The following is a 21,926-nucleotide window of genomic DNA, read 5'->3' as shown; positions in this document are numbered from 1 at the left end:
AAATGCCCTTTGACCTTTGGGGATAGAGGGCAGATCTGTGGGTCTCAGTTTTAGTGTAGGAATTTGAAAGCCGCTTCTGCAGCTGGTTTACTACAGAACTGAATGCACTTGCAAAAATCTTCCCTTGAGCCCAATGCTTTAGTTTTACTTTAGGTTTTGCTTCTATCACTTGTTTTAAGTCAGTTTTAAAACTGTGTCATTCATAAAAGCTTCCTTCCCCCAGTGGATTACACCACAGTAAATATTGAACTACAGTGTCCTATGTTAATGACAGCTCTAACAGAATCAGGTCAATCATTTTCTTACCTTGCACTCATTGTTTTATTCTCTGATTTGCTATCACTCCTGATCGAAATGCTACAAAGAGTAGGAAAAAGAATGAGCTGAGAATTAATAAAACCATCACAGCATTGACTTCTTAGAAAAGGACAATGTTCAAGGTAGTTTTCAACATTCTAAAAAATCATTTTTACTCCATATTACTATTAACCCCTTTTGAAAAAAAATCAGAAATTATATGGAGTTGGCAAATGGATACAAGACAAGGAACAGTAGGTCAAATTTTGAGGATCACAAATGTGATAACTGTTCCTTTAAATTGAAAGTACTGTAGTTTTGTAAGGATGGCTTAAACCTACTGAAAATACAGTCCAAGTCTACTGCTGGTCCTTAAAATAAACAACATTTTCTACACTTGTTTATCCCAAATCACTTATACTCTGTCAAAGAAGCTTTCATATAATCATGACCTCAGGGCTACAGTGTATGACTGACATTTTATCTATGCCCTGAATGAGGCAAGTTAACTATAAATGAAACATAATGGCTTCAAAGTACTGCAGAAAGTACAATGCTAGAATTGTTTAACCACTTATCTGTCAATGCTTTAACCTTTCATTAAGGCTACTGTAGATATATGGGTGATCTACTAATACTTTATCTTTCTAACAGACATTTTCCTCTGTCAAATTGTCAAAAATATAATAATGATGCATATTTGGCAACTTATTCATGGATGCTAAACTTAAGCTTGATAATAAAGGTCATGAACCACTTTTGCTGAGAGAAACTGAAACCTGAAATTGAGCTCTTAAAATACTAGTTAAATTCAAAGTGAAAGAGATAAAGAGGGGGAAAAAAGTGAGAGAGATAAAGAGGGGGAATAAAGACATGTTTAACATCAGCTACATGTAATTGTAGTTGATGTTAATGGATTTTAACTTTTTTCCAAAACTCTAAACAAAACTTTGTTTCAGGAATGGGGAGTGTATTCTTCTTCTTCTTCTTCTTCTGAACCAGTTGAAGAATCCAATCAATGACATGGTATAGCCAGGGGTGTAAAAACACATCTAATTGTGTTACCCTAATAAAACTAAAATAGAAATAAATTGGATTTTTTAAAGAAATGCCAGTTATCACCAAAAAAAAATGTGAACTTTCAAAATATTGCACACTTTAATGTGAACATTCATTTTCATAGGAAGAAGCATTTGAATATCAAAGTATTGGCTCAAAAATTACTAATTACTCTTGTGCTTTATATAATGTACTTATAGGCATATATCTTGAAGGGTAGTTTTTAAAGAAACTGTACATACACTTTTAGTAACTAATTTAATTAGATACTGAAAGTACAGACCTGAAAAAAGTTTGGAAATCTAAAACCTATAATGAATATCAAGAAAAAATTAAACTAAAATAAGGAAGAACAGAGTAAAAAACTGAAGAGACATAAGCCTGAAAGAATATACATTTTACGAACACATATCAGGAATGGAATTACACTCCCTCTTCTCCTCTGCTCTATCAAACTGTTTCACTAAAATCTAATTTTCAAGCAAAATCTTATGATGTTTCATACATGTTGTGTGTGAAATTAAAAGAAAACTCAAGAACTAAAAACACAGGTTTCTATTTCACTGTTAAAGTTTTATACAGGCCTAGTAGTGAGAATGGCCAAATTATCATGACACTGAGATCATAGCTCAAATCTGAAACTTCATTTCAAATCTAAAGGAAATTAACATTTGAATGATGTATTATCTTTAACTCCTGTTAGCTTAGAAGTAGTTTAAGTCCTGCTAGTTAGACAAAATATCCATTTTGTATACATATGGTAATACCTTGTGACATCAAACTTTTTGCCAATCTAGGGGAAATTATCTTTCAAATAATATATGCCATGACCCTCAACTCCTAATAAGTCTAGGACGAGTTCTTATCTTGCCATTCATATAACCATATGTTCAGAATGTTCCAGATTATAAATATGGCACCAATCAAACTAAAGCTTAATTATTGTATTCCTTATCTGTGTAAAAGCAAAAGTACTGGCTGCTATACCTCATTCTGCTTAATAAAGCGAAGAGGAATAAGTAAAACTAACATAATGATATGGTTGGCAGGTGTTACTGAGCCGTGAGAGAGGTAGTCTGAAAGTCTTTTGGAAGCCTCAAACTCCAAGTTTTCTGTAGCTTAGCACAAAACAGATGGGACAGTCTCTGTTCCTGAGCAGAGAGGGGGTCTGTCATAGCCTGCCAGCTGCCAGCCATGTTATTGTAAAGAGGTACCTACCATTTTCCACCCCCCTGGACTAGAAGAAATTTCCTGGATATCATGTCTGATAGTCAAAACAGGCTTTTAAAATGTTGATCATTTTATCATGGAAGTTCACATCTGGCTGAGTACATCCAGGTAATGACAGGAATGTGGAACCCTTCAAATAAATTCCATTGCAGTTTTGAAAACATCTCATATGCTTTACAGCACTAAGGCAAAGATTTTCAAAGTGGACTAGTTATTTTTGTGGACTCAATCTGAGACACCTTAAAGGTGGCTAATTTTCAGAGTGTAGGTACTCAACACTCACTCTCTCTCAAAAAAGGCCCCTTTAAAAGGTTCCTCTTTAAAAGGTCACCTCATAATTCAGACATCCAAAATCACTACTCACTTGTGAAGATCTTGGCCTGAATATACAGGCAAAGAAAGTCAACACTATTGTATTTTTAAAATTTGCTTTACTTGGTTATTGTGAAATAGTGTAAGTTGAACCCCTCCCTTCCTTCCGTACAACATGTGAACACAACACAAGAGAAAAAACTAACTGTCGGTCTAAGCACAAAAGAAAATGAATGGAAAATTCCAGCTAATTTACTTTACCAAGTATGGCCAATAGCTTTTAAGCATTTGCATAGATATAATTAAAGTGTGATGTCCATCTTTCTAGTTCTTAATACCCAGTCTTACTTGTTAAAATGGGATTACAAAATTCAGTTATAGCGTGTTTTTAGAGACACATATGTTTATGAAAAGCATACAAAATGTTTTATTATTGATCATTAGTCCCAGGTCTGCCTCATCTTTCAATATTGCATTGGACCAGACTCTCTTATAAACTTCTGATGTAGCTCCACTGCCAGAAGAGAACTTGGCTCATTCATTGTAACTGTTAGCACAGCAAGTGAAAACAAGGCCAACTTAGTTTGCCTGCACATAATGTAAACACGAGTGAAAAGCACAGTTGATTAAGATGCCTGGTTAAAAATACCTGCTTCCGGGCCTCTCTCTTTTACCTTTACATTAACTGAAATGAACACTAATGAACTGTTCATTAAAATGAAGAAAAGAAAGTCAACCATGTTGACATAACATGTTACTTGATGGAGTCGTCGCTTTTCATTTTATGGAAAGGAGTTTTTAAAAAGGAAGCCTTGTTTGAAACAAAACAAAAACACATCCCCTCACCACCACCTCCATAAACAAAAGAAGAAGAAGAAGAAACTTTGGTGGTTTGCTCTTCCCTTACACAAAGCATTTACTCATTACGAGCTTTCTACAGTCTTTGTCTCCTTTTTTAAACTGGAGACTCTTCATGCTGACACTATGCATAAAAGACAGATGATATAAATTAACCTGATCTACCTCTTGTTTTACTCTAAAGCAAGAAGGAGAGAAACCGTCACATAAAATTACAAAACTCCTGCAAGTTTACAAAAAAACTGACCTCAAGTGATTTGCAACATTAATACTTTCCAGATTTAAAAAAATAAATAAATAATTAAATAAAACTACTTATTTAAATTTCTCTCTCACACGCACACAGACACAGAAACATATATATTTCAGCCTTGCAAAATCACAGTAAGAACATTTACCAGTTCACCCACAAATCAACATGATCACCAGCTCATACCGCCTACCCATCTCTACTTCTCATACAACAGATAAGTACATTTTTAGTCCTTGCATGCACATACTTGTCTATGGACAGAGTCACACAAACACGACTACACACCAACACACATGCACACACAAAACCCTCAACACAACCTTCCCTTCCCTTTACACAACCTTTCACACACACACCTATTCATAAATCCCATACCTCAGTGCACATGCACATACACTCTTTCTCTCGCTCACATATGCATATAATTTTCATATAGATCAGGCAAACACACAACCCCACAATTAACCCTCAACTCAGTAATAAACACCAGCTAAGTGCCATTCAACCCCACCCACTCAGTCTGTCTCATTAAGGTACCATTCACCAGTTTTCTTTTCTTCTTCAAGCCACCAAATTCATCTATTCACTTCCCCAGTGATGATTATGAAGTCCTACTGGCACTGGCATTGTTGCAAGTCCATTATAAACCATGATGAGGTGCAGTGAGATGTTCACTACCCATTGAGTGCTATTCTACCACTTTATATGCAGTGGTGTTGTAGAAGAGTGAGACCCAGGATATGAGATAGACAAGGTGAGTGAGGTAATATCATTTATTGGATCAACTTCAGTTTCTGAGAGAGACAAGTGTTCAAGCTTACACAGAGCTCTTCATCAGGTCTGGGAAAGTTACTCATAGTGTCATAGTTAAAAAACAAGGTATTGTTTAGCAGAAGTAGTCCCTGTAGTCAAGTACATACAAGAAATCCATGGATCATCACACCTACCTTCACAGATCCACCAACCACCCCAAACACACTAAGTAATCTATTTGTTATCTATAGTCAGGCACTCAGATACCACAGAATATGCACCAAGGAGAAAGCCTGTATGTTAAACAGTCTGTTCCACCTTGTATATAGCTGTGACACCTTGAGCACATTTCCCAGAGTTGAAGAAGAGTTCTGAGAAGAGTTCGGTGTGAGCTCAAAAGCTCGTCTCTCACCAACAGAACTTTGTCCAACAAGAAATATTATCTTACCCATCTTGTCATTCTACCATTTTCTTTATTTTATATAAATTACAGATTCACGTTGCAAGCTCATAATTGCTACACCTGGAAACAAAAGTGAAACTTATAAAGATGCCCTTGCCCTGGGCCAATACACTTGAGTGCTCCACAATAATTTCTTAATTATGAAAACATTAATATTAATAATGAAAATACCAATACAAATTTAAATATACAAATAGATTGAGGAACCTACATATGAGGAAAAGGAAAAGATTTAAAATATGGAACAGTAACAGTGGTTAGAATTATCATTCCTTGGGGAAAAAAATAAAGGACCATACAATGCCCTTTCTTTCCTTAAGTGGAGAATATGGAGACCCAGTGCACTGTAGCCCTAAGGTTAGAAAGGAGAAGTGGTTTCTATGTGGCCATATTACTCCTGCAATAACAGCAAGCTATCATGGCAGAAATCAGGGGCATTTGCTTCACTGGAGGTCACTTTCACTCAGCTGTGATAATGAGGAATAATTTTCCATCATAAACTAAATTAAATGAAAAACCCGTAAAACTATAATATCTTTTCAGAGGATATACAAGCTTCATCTTTAAAATACACTGAGAGCATTATTATTGTGTGGATACACACACACATACATACCTCTCTCTAATACACTATAGTGTATTAGACATATAATACAAGCTTCATTTTTAAAATAAATATATACATAAACAATAATTCAGTCATATACATCTCTCTAATATACTATTTAAAGCATAAATTTAGTATATTAGAGAGAATAACAATATATGTAGGCTTGGCAGAGTTTGATTATTATTTGTATAATTTTGATGGATAAAATCAATGTTATTTTTAAGCATTTTAAAAATCATTTATTTAAATTTTCATAATTATGGCAAATTACTGGCGGGGGCATACAATTATTTAATGACAGAAGACGCTGAGATTCAATAAGTAAAAGTTTTATCAAAAAACACAAATTGTCAATAGCACATGTCAAAATATAGAAAGTAAATATCCTTAAATCAAGCTCTAATAAGTTCTCAAATCATTTTTCGTACTTTGTCTACCTTTAAATGTAAATTATCATAGATGGAAATATATTTTGGTTGGTTTGTGCATGCACATGCAGTGAAATCAATGTTTAACAACATTTATCAACAGAAAACTAATCCTTCCAGGCCTAAATATACGATAGCATGACACACACAGACCACTGTTACACTCCTGAGTCTCAGTTCTCAAACTGTCAGAGGGAAAGGAAGTCTTCAGTCCAGCTCAGTTCATTGCTATGAATCAAAAATGTTGTCAGAGTCCTTAGGTGCTATAGCTGCCAAAAGGCTTTTAGGTACAATAGTGATTAATGTGGCATAAATACGACTACATTATTAGAGACAGAGAAAATGAACTAGGATGGGAAGAAACAAGCCTTCCTCTTATACAACAATGGTCTTCAGATTGTAGGCTACTACCTAACAATAGAACAATTTGACCAGTTGAGGACAGGCCAGTGTTAGTATAGTGTACTGCAGATATATGATATTGAAGAGAACAGGGATGAGGGAATTTGAAAACAGGAGTGTCTATTTTTAAATTTACTAATTTTTTTACATGGAATTAAGAGGAGATTATGGTGGTATAAATTCCAGCAGGTTGCAAGCTACTCTAACAGTGCAAATAAGCTTTCATAGAATCATAGGACTAGAAAGGACCTTGAGAGGTCATCTAGTCCAGTCCCCTGCACTCATGGCTGGACTAAGTATTACGTAGACCATCCCTGACAGGTATTTGTCCAAACTGCTCTTAAAAATCTCCAATGATCGAGATTCCACAGCCTCCTTAGGCAATTTATTCTAGTGATTCACCACCCTGATAGTTGGGAAGTTTTTCCTAACGTCCAACCTAAACCACCGTTGCTGCAATTTAAACCCATTGATTCTTATCCTATCCTCTGAGGTTCAAAAGAACATTTTTTCTCCCTCCAGCTTGTAACAACCTTTTATGTACTTGAAAACTGTTATGTCCCCTCTCAGTCTTCTCTTTTCCAGACTAAACAAATCCATTATTTTTCAATCTTCCTTCATTGTCATGTTTTCTAGCCCTTTAATCATTTTTGTTGCTCTTCTCTGGACTTTCTCCAATTTGTCCACATATTTCCTGAAATGTGGTGCTGTAGCGGGCCGGTGTGGCTCCCCTCCTCCCCGGGGAGGGTTGAGCCCCGGACACAGGAAGGGGCGGGGCTACAGAGTGGTGAGCCCACCCCTCAGAGGGTCAGACGGCGACCCGGAAGGATAAAAGCCGGCCCTTCCAGCCCAGTCAGTGCCCAGCCACCGGGGAGAGCAGACCTGCCTGAGGGAGCTCCTGACGGAGGAACCGCTGGAGCCCCGGGCAGCTGCCTGGACTGGCCGGAGAGCACCCTACCTCGCTACTGGGAAGACCTGCCGGAGCTTCCCCGCGCCACCTACGACGAGGAGCTAGTTGGAGCTTTCCCGCTACCATGCCGTTACCCCGAGGAACCCCCGGAGCAGGATTAGCTGGATGTCCCCGAGGAACTACCCGACCTACCCCCCAGCCCGGGTTGTGAGGAACCCATGCAGTGGGACTTCCCGGGACCAGACGCCGTGGACCAGGTAGGACAAGAGGGGGATATTGGAAGTGGCCCGGGGGCAGCCAACCTCAGTCAGGCTACTGATCAGACAATACCCATGTCAGTGTGTTGCGGTCAGGATCCCCACTGACCGTCAGCGGTGACGACCACTGCCTAGGACCCCAGGCCGGGACACAGCGGAGTGGGTGGGCCTGTATCCCCCCTGCCACCCCACTCACGGGTGGCAGTTACCCCCCTCACCAGACTGCTCAGCCTGCTACCAGAGGCCTGAGCCCCTATACTGTTTACTGCTCAGCCTGTTACCAGAGGCCTGAGCTCCCTTACTGTTTACTGCTCAGCCTGCTACAAGAGGCCTGAGCTCCTGTACTGTTTACTCGGGCCGGTGTGGCTCCCCTCTTCCCCTCAGAGGGTTGAGCCCCGGACCCACCTGTTACAGGTGCCCAGAACTATACTCCAGCTGAGGCCTAATCAGCCTGGAGTAGAGCAGAAGAATTGCTAATTGTGTATTTCTTACAACACTCCTGCTAATACATCCTAGAATGATGTTTGGTTTTTTTGCAACAGTGTTATACACTGTTGACTCATATTTAGCTTGTGGTACACTATGACCTCCAGATCTCTTTCTGCAATACTCCTTCCTAGGCAGTCATTTCCCATTTTGTATGTGTGCAACTGATTGTTCCTTCTTAAGTGGAAGTACTTTACATTTCTCCTTATTGATTTCATCCTATTTACTTCAGACCCTTTCTCCAGTTTGTCCAGATCATTTTGAATTTTAATCCTATCCACGAAAGCACTTAACAACCCCTTCCAGCTTGATATCATCCACAAACTTTATAAGTGTACTCTCTATGCCATTATCTAAATCATTGATGAAGATATTGAAAAGATATCTATACCACCTTGTCACATCACCCCTGATTTGTTCTGTGTCAAGTCTGGGCCATAGTTGAGAGCTTGCCCCCAGTGTCTTCTAGCAATGCAATGCATTTTTAATACCCTTTCTTAGCATATCAGTGGAACAACAGGCCTTTTCTGGGTTTAATTAACCCTTAAAAAGAAATATAATATGCTGGCTAGACAGCAATACTGCAGAAAAGGATCTGGGAATCCTTATGGGGGATCTGGGGATTATAATGGATCACAAATTGAATGCGAATTAATAGTGTGATGGTGTTGCAAACAAGGCAAACCTCATTCTGACGTGTAATAAGAAGAGCGTTGTATGTAAGACACAGGAGGTAATTGTTCTGCTCTACTCAGTATTGGTGAGGCCTCAGCTGGAGTGCTGTCTCCAGTTTTGCGGGCTACACTTTAAGATAGATATGAACAGTCCAGGGAGAGAGTCCAGAGGAGAGCAAAAAAAGGATAAAAGGTTTAGAAAAGATGACATAAGTAAGTATTGAAAGAATTGGGCATGTTTACTGTAGAAAAGAGAGGGGACAGGAGGATAATAGTAAATATGTAAATGGTTGATATAAAGGGGACAGTGATCAACTGTTCTCCGTTCCCACAGATGGTAGGGCAAAAAGTAATCTGCTTAGTTTGCAGTAAGGGAGATTTATGTTGGATAGTAGGACAAACTTGCTAACTATATGGATAGTTAAGCACTGGAACTGGTTCCCTGGGAGGCTGTGGTGGTTCTTGAAAAACAGGGACACATGCCTGCCACAGAAGGCCTAGCTGTACTTAATCCCGCCTCAGCGCAGGGGGATGGACTAGACCTGGAGGTCCCTTCCAGCCCTGTATTTCTAGGATTCTGTGCTTCAAGAACAGTTTCTAAATAAAGTTAAAGAAATGAACTCACAGACAAGTGTTTTGGATTTGCCCAAAGGTCTCATTCCACCTCCGTTCGTTTAGGGGCATTTAGCTAAAATTTCTGAAGGATGAGGCTAAAGGTCCCCTTTGGGATTTAGAACATGAAACTAAACTTGGGCTAAAAAAGGTCTGTCCTTAGGCTTTAACTCATTCTGATATGGATTCACAGCTGTGTCCCCCTTAAGTGATGGGTGAAGTTATAGTACTGTATACTCTTCTACAAAAATCACAATTTGTCACTGGTATTAGCGGCTCAGAAGAGGCCCAGTACTCCAGTAAAAGCAAAGATACAGAAGGGAATGAGAAGCTGTGGCACCACTCCATGGGATAACATGCACAGGGCACATCCAAACATGGGAGCCCTTTTTTTCTCCTAAGAATTTACATGATTAACACTTGTTGATAATGAGTTACCTCGTAGCTATGGTTACAGACAGAGCACTCATGCGTAATAGCTAGATTCCTGTGATAATACTTGTAGGAAACTGCAGCTAAGTTGGATGCCAGTGAGCTTTTAAACTCACTGGAATTATGCTGTAAGAACAAAAGGACTGTAAAAAATGAAAGAAAATATAGACAATTATAATTACACACCTGTCATAAACAGATAGTTAAGGGTTAATGCCTCTTTTACCTGTAAAGGGTTAAAAAGTTCACCTAACCTAGCTGACACCTGACCAGAGGAACCAATGGGGGAACAAGATGTTTCAAAAGGAAGGAGGGAAGTTTTCCTTTGTTTAGAGTTCAGTTTCAGCTGGAGTGAAAAAGATCAAGGAACCACCAGCCTCTTATCAGAGTAGTAAGTTTTAGAAAGGAATAAATAGGTTTATGTTTATTTTCTTTGTAACTTGTCTTGGTATCATTAAGGGAATTATCAAAATTGGGTATTTGGGGTATTTTTTTGTGTAACTAAATTTGTGCCCAGGGGAACATCCTCTGTGTTTTGAATCTGTTGTCTGTGAGAGTAGCTGGTATGCTAATCTCTCCCAGATTTTACCTTTCTTTTCTTTAATTAAAAGCCTTTTTCTTAATACCTGATTGATTTTTCCTTGTTTTTAGATCCAAGGGGGTTGGATCTGGATCCACGAGGAGTTGGTGGGAGAAAGGAGGGGGGATGGTTAATTTCTCCTTGTTTTAAGATCCAAGGGGTTTGGATCTGTGTTCACCAGGAAATTAGTGAAGTCTCTCAAGACTACCCAAGGAAAAAAAGGTAGTACTTGGGGGATGGTAGCAGCGATACCAGATCTAATCTGGTAATTAAGCTTAGAAGTGTCCATGCAGGTCCCCACATCTGTACCCTAAAGTTCAGAGTGGGGAAGGAACCTTGACAACACCACTCCCATTTTCCCTTTCCCTTTAATGCCTTTCCTTATCTGAGTTGCAGCGATGGAGTGCTATGGACATTCTGGGAACACAGTCTGGTGGGGGATGGAAGCTGCTAGCTTCGACCAACGGCAACCCCCCAGACCAATTATGGAGTAGCACTGTTGGGGTCCAAAGACAGCCCAATCCAGTTACCAGGAGGATAGATGGTGGCTACAATGTGGGTCCTTGAATGCAAAGGGAACCAAAGCAGTGTAACTTAGGGGTTATGACAGGGCCATGGAGCATTATTTTAGGGCTGGGGTATGAGGAGAAATATTGTACATTCATTTTTTATCCTTAACTAATATAATCTAACAGCAATGTGCCTGTAAGCAAACAGAAACTCTTTGGGAAAAAATCTAATACAAGTCCAAGAAACAGCCATATGTGTAAAAGACTGTCTGAAGTTTCACAAACAAGGGGCACCGAGCACAGAGTCAGGCTATGAAAATATTTGAAGCGTCTGCTGAACTGAGACCAAAATGTGAGTTGTTCATGAAGTTGGTATGGCTCTTGTAATTCTACACAAAACACACCTTTCAAACTTCAAATATAAAAAAAAACAGTTGCCCTAGTCTAGCTCTTTGTTCACAAGTTAATATCAGCTTGAAATATCAAGATGGACCTACCAGCTGAGTTTTGTATATTTATCACACAAACAGGCAAGGATAGAAAGAAAAAACCCTCATCATCATAATCCTGTCTTTATTGAAACAGCCAGCCACAGCATGTCATTATTCCCAGTCCCATGACACTTGTTTCCAACAAAAGGACCATGAAATTACAGAAAAAAGTATATAGCTCTTTGGGACTAGGTAGCAGAGAGGATAAACCTTCAAGCCTTTCATCTGTAAAGACTTCTGTTTTAATCTGTTTCAGGTCTCAAGTGATATGAGCTTGGTGGTTTCAATCAAATGTTCGTATCAATAAGCCACCGTGCAATTCAATATAACAGGCAGAGTTCAAGGATTGAAACATGAAATATTAGCAGCACAAGATGCAAGGACCAAAGTGCACTGGCAGAACTATATGGTGAAGCTCACACAATATCTGTTTACCCTACACGATGGATTTGCTTCTTATCTCAAATACAAACATGTTTACACAGTAATTGATTTTTGAGAGACCTGAACACAATGCTAGGCATTAGCCAGCTCCATTGTTTTTTTTCTATTATTATGAATGAAATTCACCCAATAGCCCCCTGAACACACACCAAAAGAACTCTAGTATTTATGCTGCAGTAACACCAAGAGGCTGCAGTCAGGATCCGGACCCCATTGTGCTAGCGCTGCTCAAGTGCACAATATAACATGGTCCCTACCCCCATGAACTTACACTGTAAATTACTATTTATTACAGATAGGTCTTAAACCCATAGTATAATATTTACAGTTAGCTGTATTCTAGCTACTTTCTCTATAATGTTCACATAACTTCCAATATCACACATAAAGAACACACACATTTTTATGAGGGTATATTATAACTAATCCTCTTCTATTTATCTTGTTCCCAATTACAATGAGTCCTATAAAACGTGATATACTGTTAACTCTCCAAAGAACTATTCACAAAACCTGCCTCTTGTAAGCAGAGTACTAAAGTGAGTGCATCTTGTAATGGTAACAGGATACAATAGACAAAAAACTATGATCACCACCTCAACATTGTCAACGCTTGTTCAAAAATCATGTCAGGCCAAGCTTTTCTCCACAAGCACAAGGACTAGAAACTTACTTAAAAACACCCAGAAACTGTGATTCTGACATACTTCCAGGAACTGGGGCTTTTAGAAAAAAATAGCAAATATCACAAGACTTGTGATAAAATCGTGAATGTTGGCAACACCTCTAACCCATCCCTTTAAGAATGCAGTATTTTTCCCAGAAGTATTTTTTTTCTAGCACTTTGTTCACTTTGCTTTTAATGTCATGTACCAAATATGAGCCTGGTGATGGAAGGTGCTGAGTGCCCTCAACATCCACTGATCTAAAGTTGAGAGGGCACAGCACGACTCTGGAAGCACTCAGCACTTCAAAGGGCTGGGTCTTACATTCATTCTTCACTACATGAATTTATGATGTCATATGTCACAGCATGCTAGTTCTCAATTTAGGCATCAGTCCTGCAATGATCTATGCACAAGACCCCTGCACCCTTGCAAAGCCCCACTGACTTCAGTAGTGATCCGTGCAAGCATAGGGGGTCCATCCACAAAGATCTCATTGCAGGATCAGGGTCTTAAAGAGCAATATTGCTGCAATGTGAGGGGCACATCCTTGATCTTTAAATTTCAAAGGCTTCTTCCAAATTTTGAGTCTTTAGAGTCTGAGTTAATTTCATTGATGACACTTCACCTGTTTGTCATCATCTAAGGAAAACTAGACATGGGAGTGGAAACATCGCTGAACTTTTTTTTTTTACAGCAACTTTTAAGAAGGTGGAGAGGGGCTGCCAAAAGATTCCTTTTTCTATTCCACAAAATTCTGTCCAAATTATATTGCCTTTGGTACAATTATTCATTTCACACAAATGCAATGAAACAGGAACAGAAGCCCACCAATTTTTATCCATGTCCTGACTTTGAAATAAAAGGAAAACTGATGCAATAAAGCTACTTCAAACACCCATGATAAATTTACACTGGCAAAGACTCAGCTGTATTATGATGACAGCACTCCCCCAGTGAATAAGTGCACAGTGCATTGTCCCTTCTAGAGCTCAACTTCAAAGACCCTGAAAATCTCCTTTGAGTTTGAACCCTCAACATCAAAGCCTTGGAGTTCATTTATAGTTTCAGGATCAGATGAAGGCAGCTAGTGAAACAGCCATGATTTAAAGGATAATCACTTCAGAACAATAAGTCTATGAACATTTTCCATGGCATTACACTTAAAATTAAGTTTGGAAAAGTAATGCCGCACACGCTTCTTTTCTGTTTCAGGAAAAGACAGGTGAAATAAATATTTAAAACTTCTTGGTCTTCTCATCACTTTCCCTTCTATCTTGCAGGTTTGGTTGTGAGTAACCCCCTCCCCTCCCCGAAAAAAGTCCTGCCTAATATATTGATGGTTTAAACATTACTTTGCTTATTTATACATTTGACAAGATGAATGCAATCTGGTTCGCCTGTTTTCTGCGCAAATGATCTAGATTTGGCACTACAGAAATTAACAGACTGACCCTGCATTCTGATACAAAGGCAAGAAACATCTCTGTGTGATTTGTAAAATTGGGGCTGTGCTCTGGCATATGCATTACCAAAGGGCAAAAAAAGAAGCCCAGCGTTATTCAAATGTATGAACATAATACAGTGAACACACAATACATTTTGGGGGCATGGCTTGGTTTAACTATGATGAGCAGTTGAGACTGAGGGCTGTAACAGGCTAGAATTCAGTGGGACATTCTGAATCACATGCTCTGCTTAGAGTTAATGATACCAGGGGGACCAGGTGTTCAAGCTGAGAGCGGCCTATTTCTTACTCGGCAAACCCAGCAGAGATCTGATGCTCTGCATAACATTTACTGGGCAGATTTACACAAACCTGCAGATTTACACAGGCTTGTGAGGTGTGTTTCAGGGTCCATGCAGTTTGCAAATGGTATAGGTTTCAGGGAAGGCCCCCAATATTATAGAAAATTGGGGGGTAAATTCACCACCCCCACCCCACCTGTTTGCCCCATGGTACAGGAACAGGGGGCAAAGAGCAGGGAATTGTACATCTCCTGCTCAGAATCTAAACAATTCAATACACCGCTGGAATGGGCAGCAGCCCAGGAGTCTGGTCTGCACCATCTGGCACGCTATTTGGATGATGACTTGTTTGCAGGCAGGGCAGATTCTGAGGAGCACTCCAGCCTGCTAGCCACATTCAAGGCACTGGTTGGTAGGTTGGGGGTACCTTTGGCTGATGAAAAAGCAGAGGGGGTCCTCTATGAAGCTGACCTATTTGGAGATTTAGTTAAATATGTGGGCTGATATATCTAGACTCTCCCAGATATCTTAGAATTGGAAAAGGAACAGAGAAGGACAACAAAAATGATTAAGGGTATAGAACTGCTTCCATATGAGGAAATATTTAAAAAGAGTGGGATTTTTCAACTTGGAAAAAGGGATGACTAAGGGAGATATGACAGAGGTCTATACAATCATGAATGGCATGGAGAAAATGAATAAGGAAGTGTTATTTACTCCTCCACATAACACAAGAATCAGGAGTCATCCAATGATATTAATAGACAGCAGGTTTAAAACAACGAAAAGGAAGTACTTCTTCACACAACGCAGAGTCAACCTGTAGAACTCATTGCCAGGGGATGTTGTGAAGGCCAAAAGTACAGATGGGTTCAAAAAAGAATTATATAAGTTCATGGAGGATAGGACCATCAATGGCTATTAGCCAAGATGGTCAGGAATGCAACCTCCTGCTCTGAGGGTCCCTAGCCTCTGACTGCCAGAACCTGAGAGTGGACAACAGGGGATGGATCACTTGTTAATTACCCTGTTCTGTTCATTCCCTCTGAGGCATCTGGCCTGGGTGACTGTCAGAAGACAGGATACTGGGCTAGATGGACCATTGTTCTGACCCAATATGGCCGTTCTTATGTTCTAGAAAAGGATGTGGGAACTTCTGGGAGTGATTATGAAGACTAGAGTAGCTAACGACGTTACACTGCAGGAGCTGCAATCTATTATTGGGCATCTTAACTTTGAATGCTGAGTGATGGCCCTAGGGCAGGCATTTTGCACCGGACTTTCAAGTGCTAGCATACAATTTAATAGAATGTCCTTTTGGAGGAAGGAATGGGTGTTAGAGGCAGATTTAGAGGTTCAATCAGGTGCATTCCGGTTTTGGACTGTTTTACCCAAGCAGGTTGTGTGCCCAGAAATGGCCTTCAGTTTGGATACAAAAAGGGATAATAAAGGTTACAACATTCCGGGAATTTTTTCCCATTTCGGTAGCAGTAACTATTTGAAGAACTGATTTTGAAAACAAAAGCCATATTTGGAGTTGTCTTCTTCACATGGCTGATATAAATGTAGATCAACAACTGTAATTTTACATTTAGATGGTGTGACAAAGCTCCAAGTCTGTATTGGTGGGTCCTCCACTTCCTGGCGGATTCAGTGGCCTCAGAAGCTCACTAAGGCCCTCAATATGACCTCCTTTTCCCAGTATGGTGGCAAAGGTTACAGCTTATTGAGCTATTTTCATCACAGGCTGGTATGGGAGGTGGGAAGGTGGCATACCCACAGTCTTTGTTACTCCTTAGAGCTCCATAGGCACCATTTGGTCTCCTGCCTGGACCAAAGTCTGTTTCCCCTCTCAAAGGGATCTCTGTAGATCGTGCGGGTGGAGAGGGGAACCTGGGCCTGCCCTGTACTCTGGGTTCCAGCCCAGGGACCCTAATGATAGCAGCTGTTAGCGGCTTCCCTCCTCCACTGCTGCTGCTTTGATTCCCTGGGCCACTTCCCCATGGTCCCCTTTTCCAAGCTTCACCCTTACCTCAGGGCTCAGTAATGCTTCCTCTCCTCCAGCTCCTTTCACCTGGGCTCCTCTCGAGAGAACTGGAAAGGAGAGCTTTTAAAGCAGTATAAGTGGGACCTTAACTGGTTCCAGCTGTCTCCATTAGCCTAACAGCCTTAACTGACCCTTTGTCAGTTAATTGAGGTCAGGTGCCAGCATTAGCCTAACGAGCTTAACTGGTTAAGTTGGCCTCAGGTGTCTTGACTGGTCTGGAGTAGCCCTTGTTTGGCTATCCAGGGAACAGGGACCTGCTCATTCTGAGGCTGATATACCTGCCTTCCACTACCCTCTTATATCCTTCTGGCCTGAGCCCGTCACAATGGCTAAACCAGATAATTATGTCTGGAGTAGCAAAGCGTATTGCTGTGAGGCCTCCTTTGTATTTGTGAATCGGGCATTGAGTTGTTGTATGTTCCATGGTCTGTTCTGGTGACCACAGTCGCACACTGGAGAGTCTTTAATTTCCCATTTGTGCAGCAAGTATCTGCATCTGCCATGGTTTGTGTGGATATGGTTTAGAGTTGCCCAAGAACTTCATGGGCGATCGAAGCCAGGGATCTTCTTTACAAGGTGTTTATCCATGACTTCTTGTGAACTCTCTTCAGTTTTCCAAGCTTCATCACAGTTGAAGTTGCATTTTTGGAGTGACAACATGGTGGTGGTATATGTTATCAATTGCCAGTCCTCTAGATCACCCAGAGTTATGAGGATGGTAATTTGTATTTCAGTGTTTAAATCTTACCATATGTTTCACTGCCAAGCATGTGCTCAGGATTGATATTGGCAAAGATGATGAATTGTCTCAATTTCAGATGGACATATTTTGGAAGCTGACACTGGGGGACAATGAGGAATGGAACATTGGCATATGTTGTCTCATGCATAGTATGGAGATCAGTAGGGCCACAAATGTTTAGGGCCTATAACAGGAGTTTTAACAATTGTGTACAATTTCAGAGGAGGGAGGGAAGATTGGATACTGCAATACATGGTGTCTCTGTGAATCCATGGGCTGGCATCACCTATGATCTCCACTCACCTATTGAACTTTAAGTTTGCCAGTAGGATGAGGGGTTATCCAAATGCTTGTATCAGGGTCTTTGTCTGGAGGTTTTTAATGGGGTGGTCTTGGGCCCTGGGCCCTAGAGAGGATCCACATGGTCCCATCACTGCTAAAATGCTTAAAGGGACTTTGCACCAAACCTCTAAGGGAGCTGACGAAAGAAGTTTGGGGCACCTACATCTGGAAAAGGAGAGAGACAACCCTCATCCTTTTATTGCTCCCCACTTTAACTTCATATGAGAGGAGCAGGGCCAGCTCTACCATTTTTGCCGCCCCAAGCGCAAAAAAAAAAAAAGTCTCAGACTGCCGCCCGAACTGCTGAAGCAAAAAAAAAAAAAAAAAAGCCACACAGACTGTGGCACTCCAAGAATGGACGGAATGCCGCCCCTTAGCATGTACCACCCCAGGCATGTGCTTCTTCTGCTGGTGCCTGGAGCCGACCCTGGAGGGGAGGGCAGTAGGGTAGCTGAAACCTAATTGGGTTTAGGTAGAAATGACTAAAGAAAGGATGATGACCCGTACTGTACAATTTGTTGCCACGTACTCCTAGATATTTTAAGTGAATAAAGTTCTGGCCTAATGAACAAAATTAATGGCTTCCTGTCTTCCTTCTGGTGTGGCCAGACAGCAGTTCGACTGACACTTGACGAGGCCACATCATGAGATTACCATATACAACATTCCCTCTACATTTGATTTTTTATAGATAGGGTTTTTTTTTTTTGACTGTATAGCTTACTGCTCTGGGGTAAAGTTCTCTCTAAGGATGAACTGTAGTGATTGATAAAATAGTCTAGAGAAATTCATCTACAGGGTTTTCTATGAGCCTACGATTGCAATATCTGAGCACATCACTTGTGTTAATGAGTTTATCCTCTAAAAGGCCTCTGTAAGGTATAGGAAAGTATTATAATCCCCAGTTTACTCATGGAGAATTGAGTACGTAGCAAATAAGTAACCTTAAATGAGTTTCTTTAAATGAGGCATACAACCCAGATCTCCCAAATTCAGGGTCCTAACAACAAGACCATCCTTCCTCACCATCCTTTCATCCTTTCCTAGTGAAATACAGTCTGTGGCTGCCTACAGACTTGCTCATAACAGACCAGAGCTGCCTCTCCGTTTGCTCTTGCAATGTATAAATACATTTACAACTCCAGAAAAGAATGCAAATAACACAAGGGTGATTTTACCTAGCTCCAGATACACCTATTTCACTTGATGTGTGTTTTGCCTCTTGCAGATTTCTTTCTTTTATAAAATGCATTGCAAATTGTTCAAATAGGGCTTTACTTGTAATATTAAGAACTTCCATTAAAAATCTTGTAGTAGGACTTTGCTCTGTTATTTAACATGTATGTTATGATCATGCCTAGAGGCCTACCAAATCGGGGCCTCATTTGATTCTAACTGTACATAGGGTTAGCAAAAAATCAATATAGTAGAATTTGTAAAGAGATTTCTTTGATTTTTCATAAAAACCACCAAGAAGCCAACCCTCCTCAATTTTATTATATACATTAGAGAAACTGTGAGGGCTTTCTCAGTCTTTCATCTGCTCCCCACCACTTATGTATCTTTGCTTCTCTATTTATTCTGTCTATATTATTCTTTTCCTACCACACTTTTCATTTCCAGTAGAGCTTTTATAATATAGAAGACGATCATTTAATATTGCTGCCATCCAATCTTCACTAGCCAACCATTGCTGAAGACTTAGTGAAGAGCTTCTAAACCAAACACACATTTGAGAAGTATTTTACTGAATAAAATTTCTAGATTATGAAATGTATCATACTATGCAACAACGAACAACTATTGGATGCACTTCCACTTTTTTCCACCTTTTCTTATTGTAATTAAGAACTAAAATACAAAAAATGAAGTAAATGTTTAGCTGAGAGCAATTAGAGTGACGTGTATCAAACGTGTTTCAAAAACTAGGTGCAATAAAAGATGATTCCTCAATAGAAAGGAGCACCCCATCTTAACTAGAAAAATTAAAAATGGACTGACTAATCTTTCTGATTTCTTTGGTGTTAGAAGAAACCACTTTTAAAGGAAACTTTGGGGAGTAAATTTCCTTTCCTTGCTTTTTCCACAGATAAATATGGCACACTAGAGAAGAATCTGGAGTGTGAGCTAGTATGCATAGTGCATGGCCACACGAATAGGTGTAAGAACATAAGAACAGCCATACTGGGTCAGACCAAAGGTCCATCTAGCCCAGCATCCTGTCTTCTGACAGTGGCCAATGCCAGGTGCTTCAGAGGGATTGAACAGAACAGGGCTATTATCAAGTGATCCCGTCACCCATTTCCTGCTTCTGGCAAACACTCCCCTCTCAATACAGTCCCACACACATTGAGTTAGGTTAGGATTTTTTAAAGCACTCAGCACGCTTACTTCAATGCGAGTAGAGCAAAGCGTGCCTTTGAAAATCTCATCCTAACTCAGATGTTTAAATCTAGGTTCTGTTAACACCTGATCTCAGATGTCAGGGTAGGTGGTAGATCCCTAGCGGAAAGCAAGTAGTACATCATAGGTATTTATGGAGCAACAATCACTGTAGTAGCTAGTCAGTAGATAAGCATAAATCAGAATGTACTCTGCACTTAACATTTACTTCAGCTGCTCATACTTAATCTCTCTTTTTTTTGAAGGTGGTCTTCTCAGATAGCTAGGAAACAAGCCACACAAAGCCTTATAAATCATAATCAACACCTTGAATGGCACCCATAAGTAAATAGAAAACTCAAAAACAAATTTCCAGGGACTATATATGTTCCCTGTGACTCTCACTGCTTAACGGGGCTGCTGCATTCTGAACTAGCTGAAGCTCAAAATGTCCTATTGTCTTACAAAAACATAATTGATGAGGTCCAGATTGGAGAGAGACATTTTAAAAATATTTAAATCATTTAGACTGTAAACTCCTTGAGGCGGAGACTGTATTTGCTTCTTGCACACCACCAAGTACATCACTGGTTTTTAACCAGTTGTGATGATTTATTGTTGTTTAGCTCAATGTAGATAACAAATTGCTACTGAAGATACAAGACTCAAAAAACCAAGTAAGAATCTGGGAATATCCCAGAATATCAAAACTTCCTTGACAAAAGGCAGATACTACCCCTGCTAGTTTCCACTGCCTCCCACCACTTCTTCTGTCTTGCGTGGATTGAGCCTCAACCTCTGGTAGCCATAATAAAAGCAAAGACTGAATCTTCCACTTATCACCTTAAATTGTCTCATCTTCCCCATCTGAAAAAAAAGCTGGGCAACAAAACGATTTCAGATCACACTACTACACAGAAGAATGGAAGGACTGTGATCAATGACATATGAAGGGGGAAAGTGAATGGGAATTGACAGAGCTATACCACAGTAAGCTACCAGTGGTCACCACAATGAGAAAAAAGAATCCACACGTTGAAGTACCTGGAAATCAATATATTTATAACAGAAGAATTATGGGCTGAGTAAACTATGACAGGACATGAACTGAAATGTTACACAATCAGCTGAAGCACAGAACACTAAAAAAAAAATAAAGTGAAAGTGGGGGGAAACACTTATACTTTTTTACTTTCACAAAGTGAGACCAAGTGGAATTTTCCTACATACATGTATATATTTTAAAAATCTATGATGAAAAGTGTTCATTTTTTTCCCACTGCAAAAATTTCATTCGTCATCAAACCCCATTTTTTAACCAAAATGTTTTGACCAGCTATATTTGGGAGTGCATCCAATCATGGAGCAAAAAATTATTATGTAACCAATGTGCACAACCTACAGTATGAAGACATTCAACAAAACAGTCATAAAGCCTAGTTCATGAGACATTCACAGACTGAAATATTTCATGTAAGTCATTCAATGAAACTTCAAATGAGGGACAATATATATAAAAAGCAGGCTGTTACTTGATAATCTGTCAACAGGAAGAGCTAAATTCATTAAATAAATTGTTTGCTGCACCTGGTAACAACCCTATGCATTTGAAAGGTGTACTTGCCCAAAATATCCTATTTCCTTCTCTGTGGTCTAGTGAATTGTGCATTGGTTGTCTGCTGCCCACTCTCCCCTCCCACCCCCCAAAATTGCTGCATTTTAGTAGTGCTGTGATCCTTTGAGGGTAAAAAGTCACTGCATAAAAATAATAAAATGAGGTACGTTATCAGAAAAAATGTATGCCAATGGATGAGATAAACATGAAATCCATTATATTTTATTAGGAGAAATAAGTAAACCATTGTAACTTCATATTGATCATGGACAATGTCAGTTTTAAAAGAATTGAGCCAACATATATACACGTATCAAAATGTTG

General features: G+C 39.8%; 1 protein-coding gene across 19 annotated transcripts in view; it reads right to left on the bottom strand.

Annotated features, from left to right (window-relative positions):
* The window catches only part of LOC120406051 (potassium voltage-gated channel subfamily KQT member 1-like), an 819,762-nt gene that overhangs the window by 474,851 nt on the left and 322,985 nt on the right, over positions 1-21,926 (bottom strand). For all 19 annotated transcript variants that reach the window (XM_039540307.1, XM_039540238.1, XM_039540231.1 and 16 more), the window contains one exon: positions 307-357. In XM_039540307.1, coding sequence (XP_039396241.1) covers positions 307-357 — 51 coding nt within the window. The remainder of the gene's footprint in view (positions 1-306; positions 358-21,926) is intronic.

The sequence above is a fragment of the Mauremys reevesii genome, linkage group 1 (assembly GCF_016161935.1).
Source record: "Mauremys reevesii isolate NIE-2019 linkage group 1, ASM1616193v1, whole genome shotgun sequence".
NCBI classification, from domain to species: domain Eukaryota; kingdom Metazoa; phylum Chordata; order Testudines; family Geoemydidae; genus Mauremys; species Mauremys reevesii.
The sequence above is the reverse complement of the archived record's forward strand: the minus strand, read 5'-3'. Positions and strand labels throughout refer to the sequence as shown.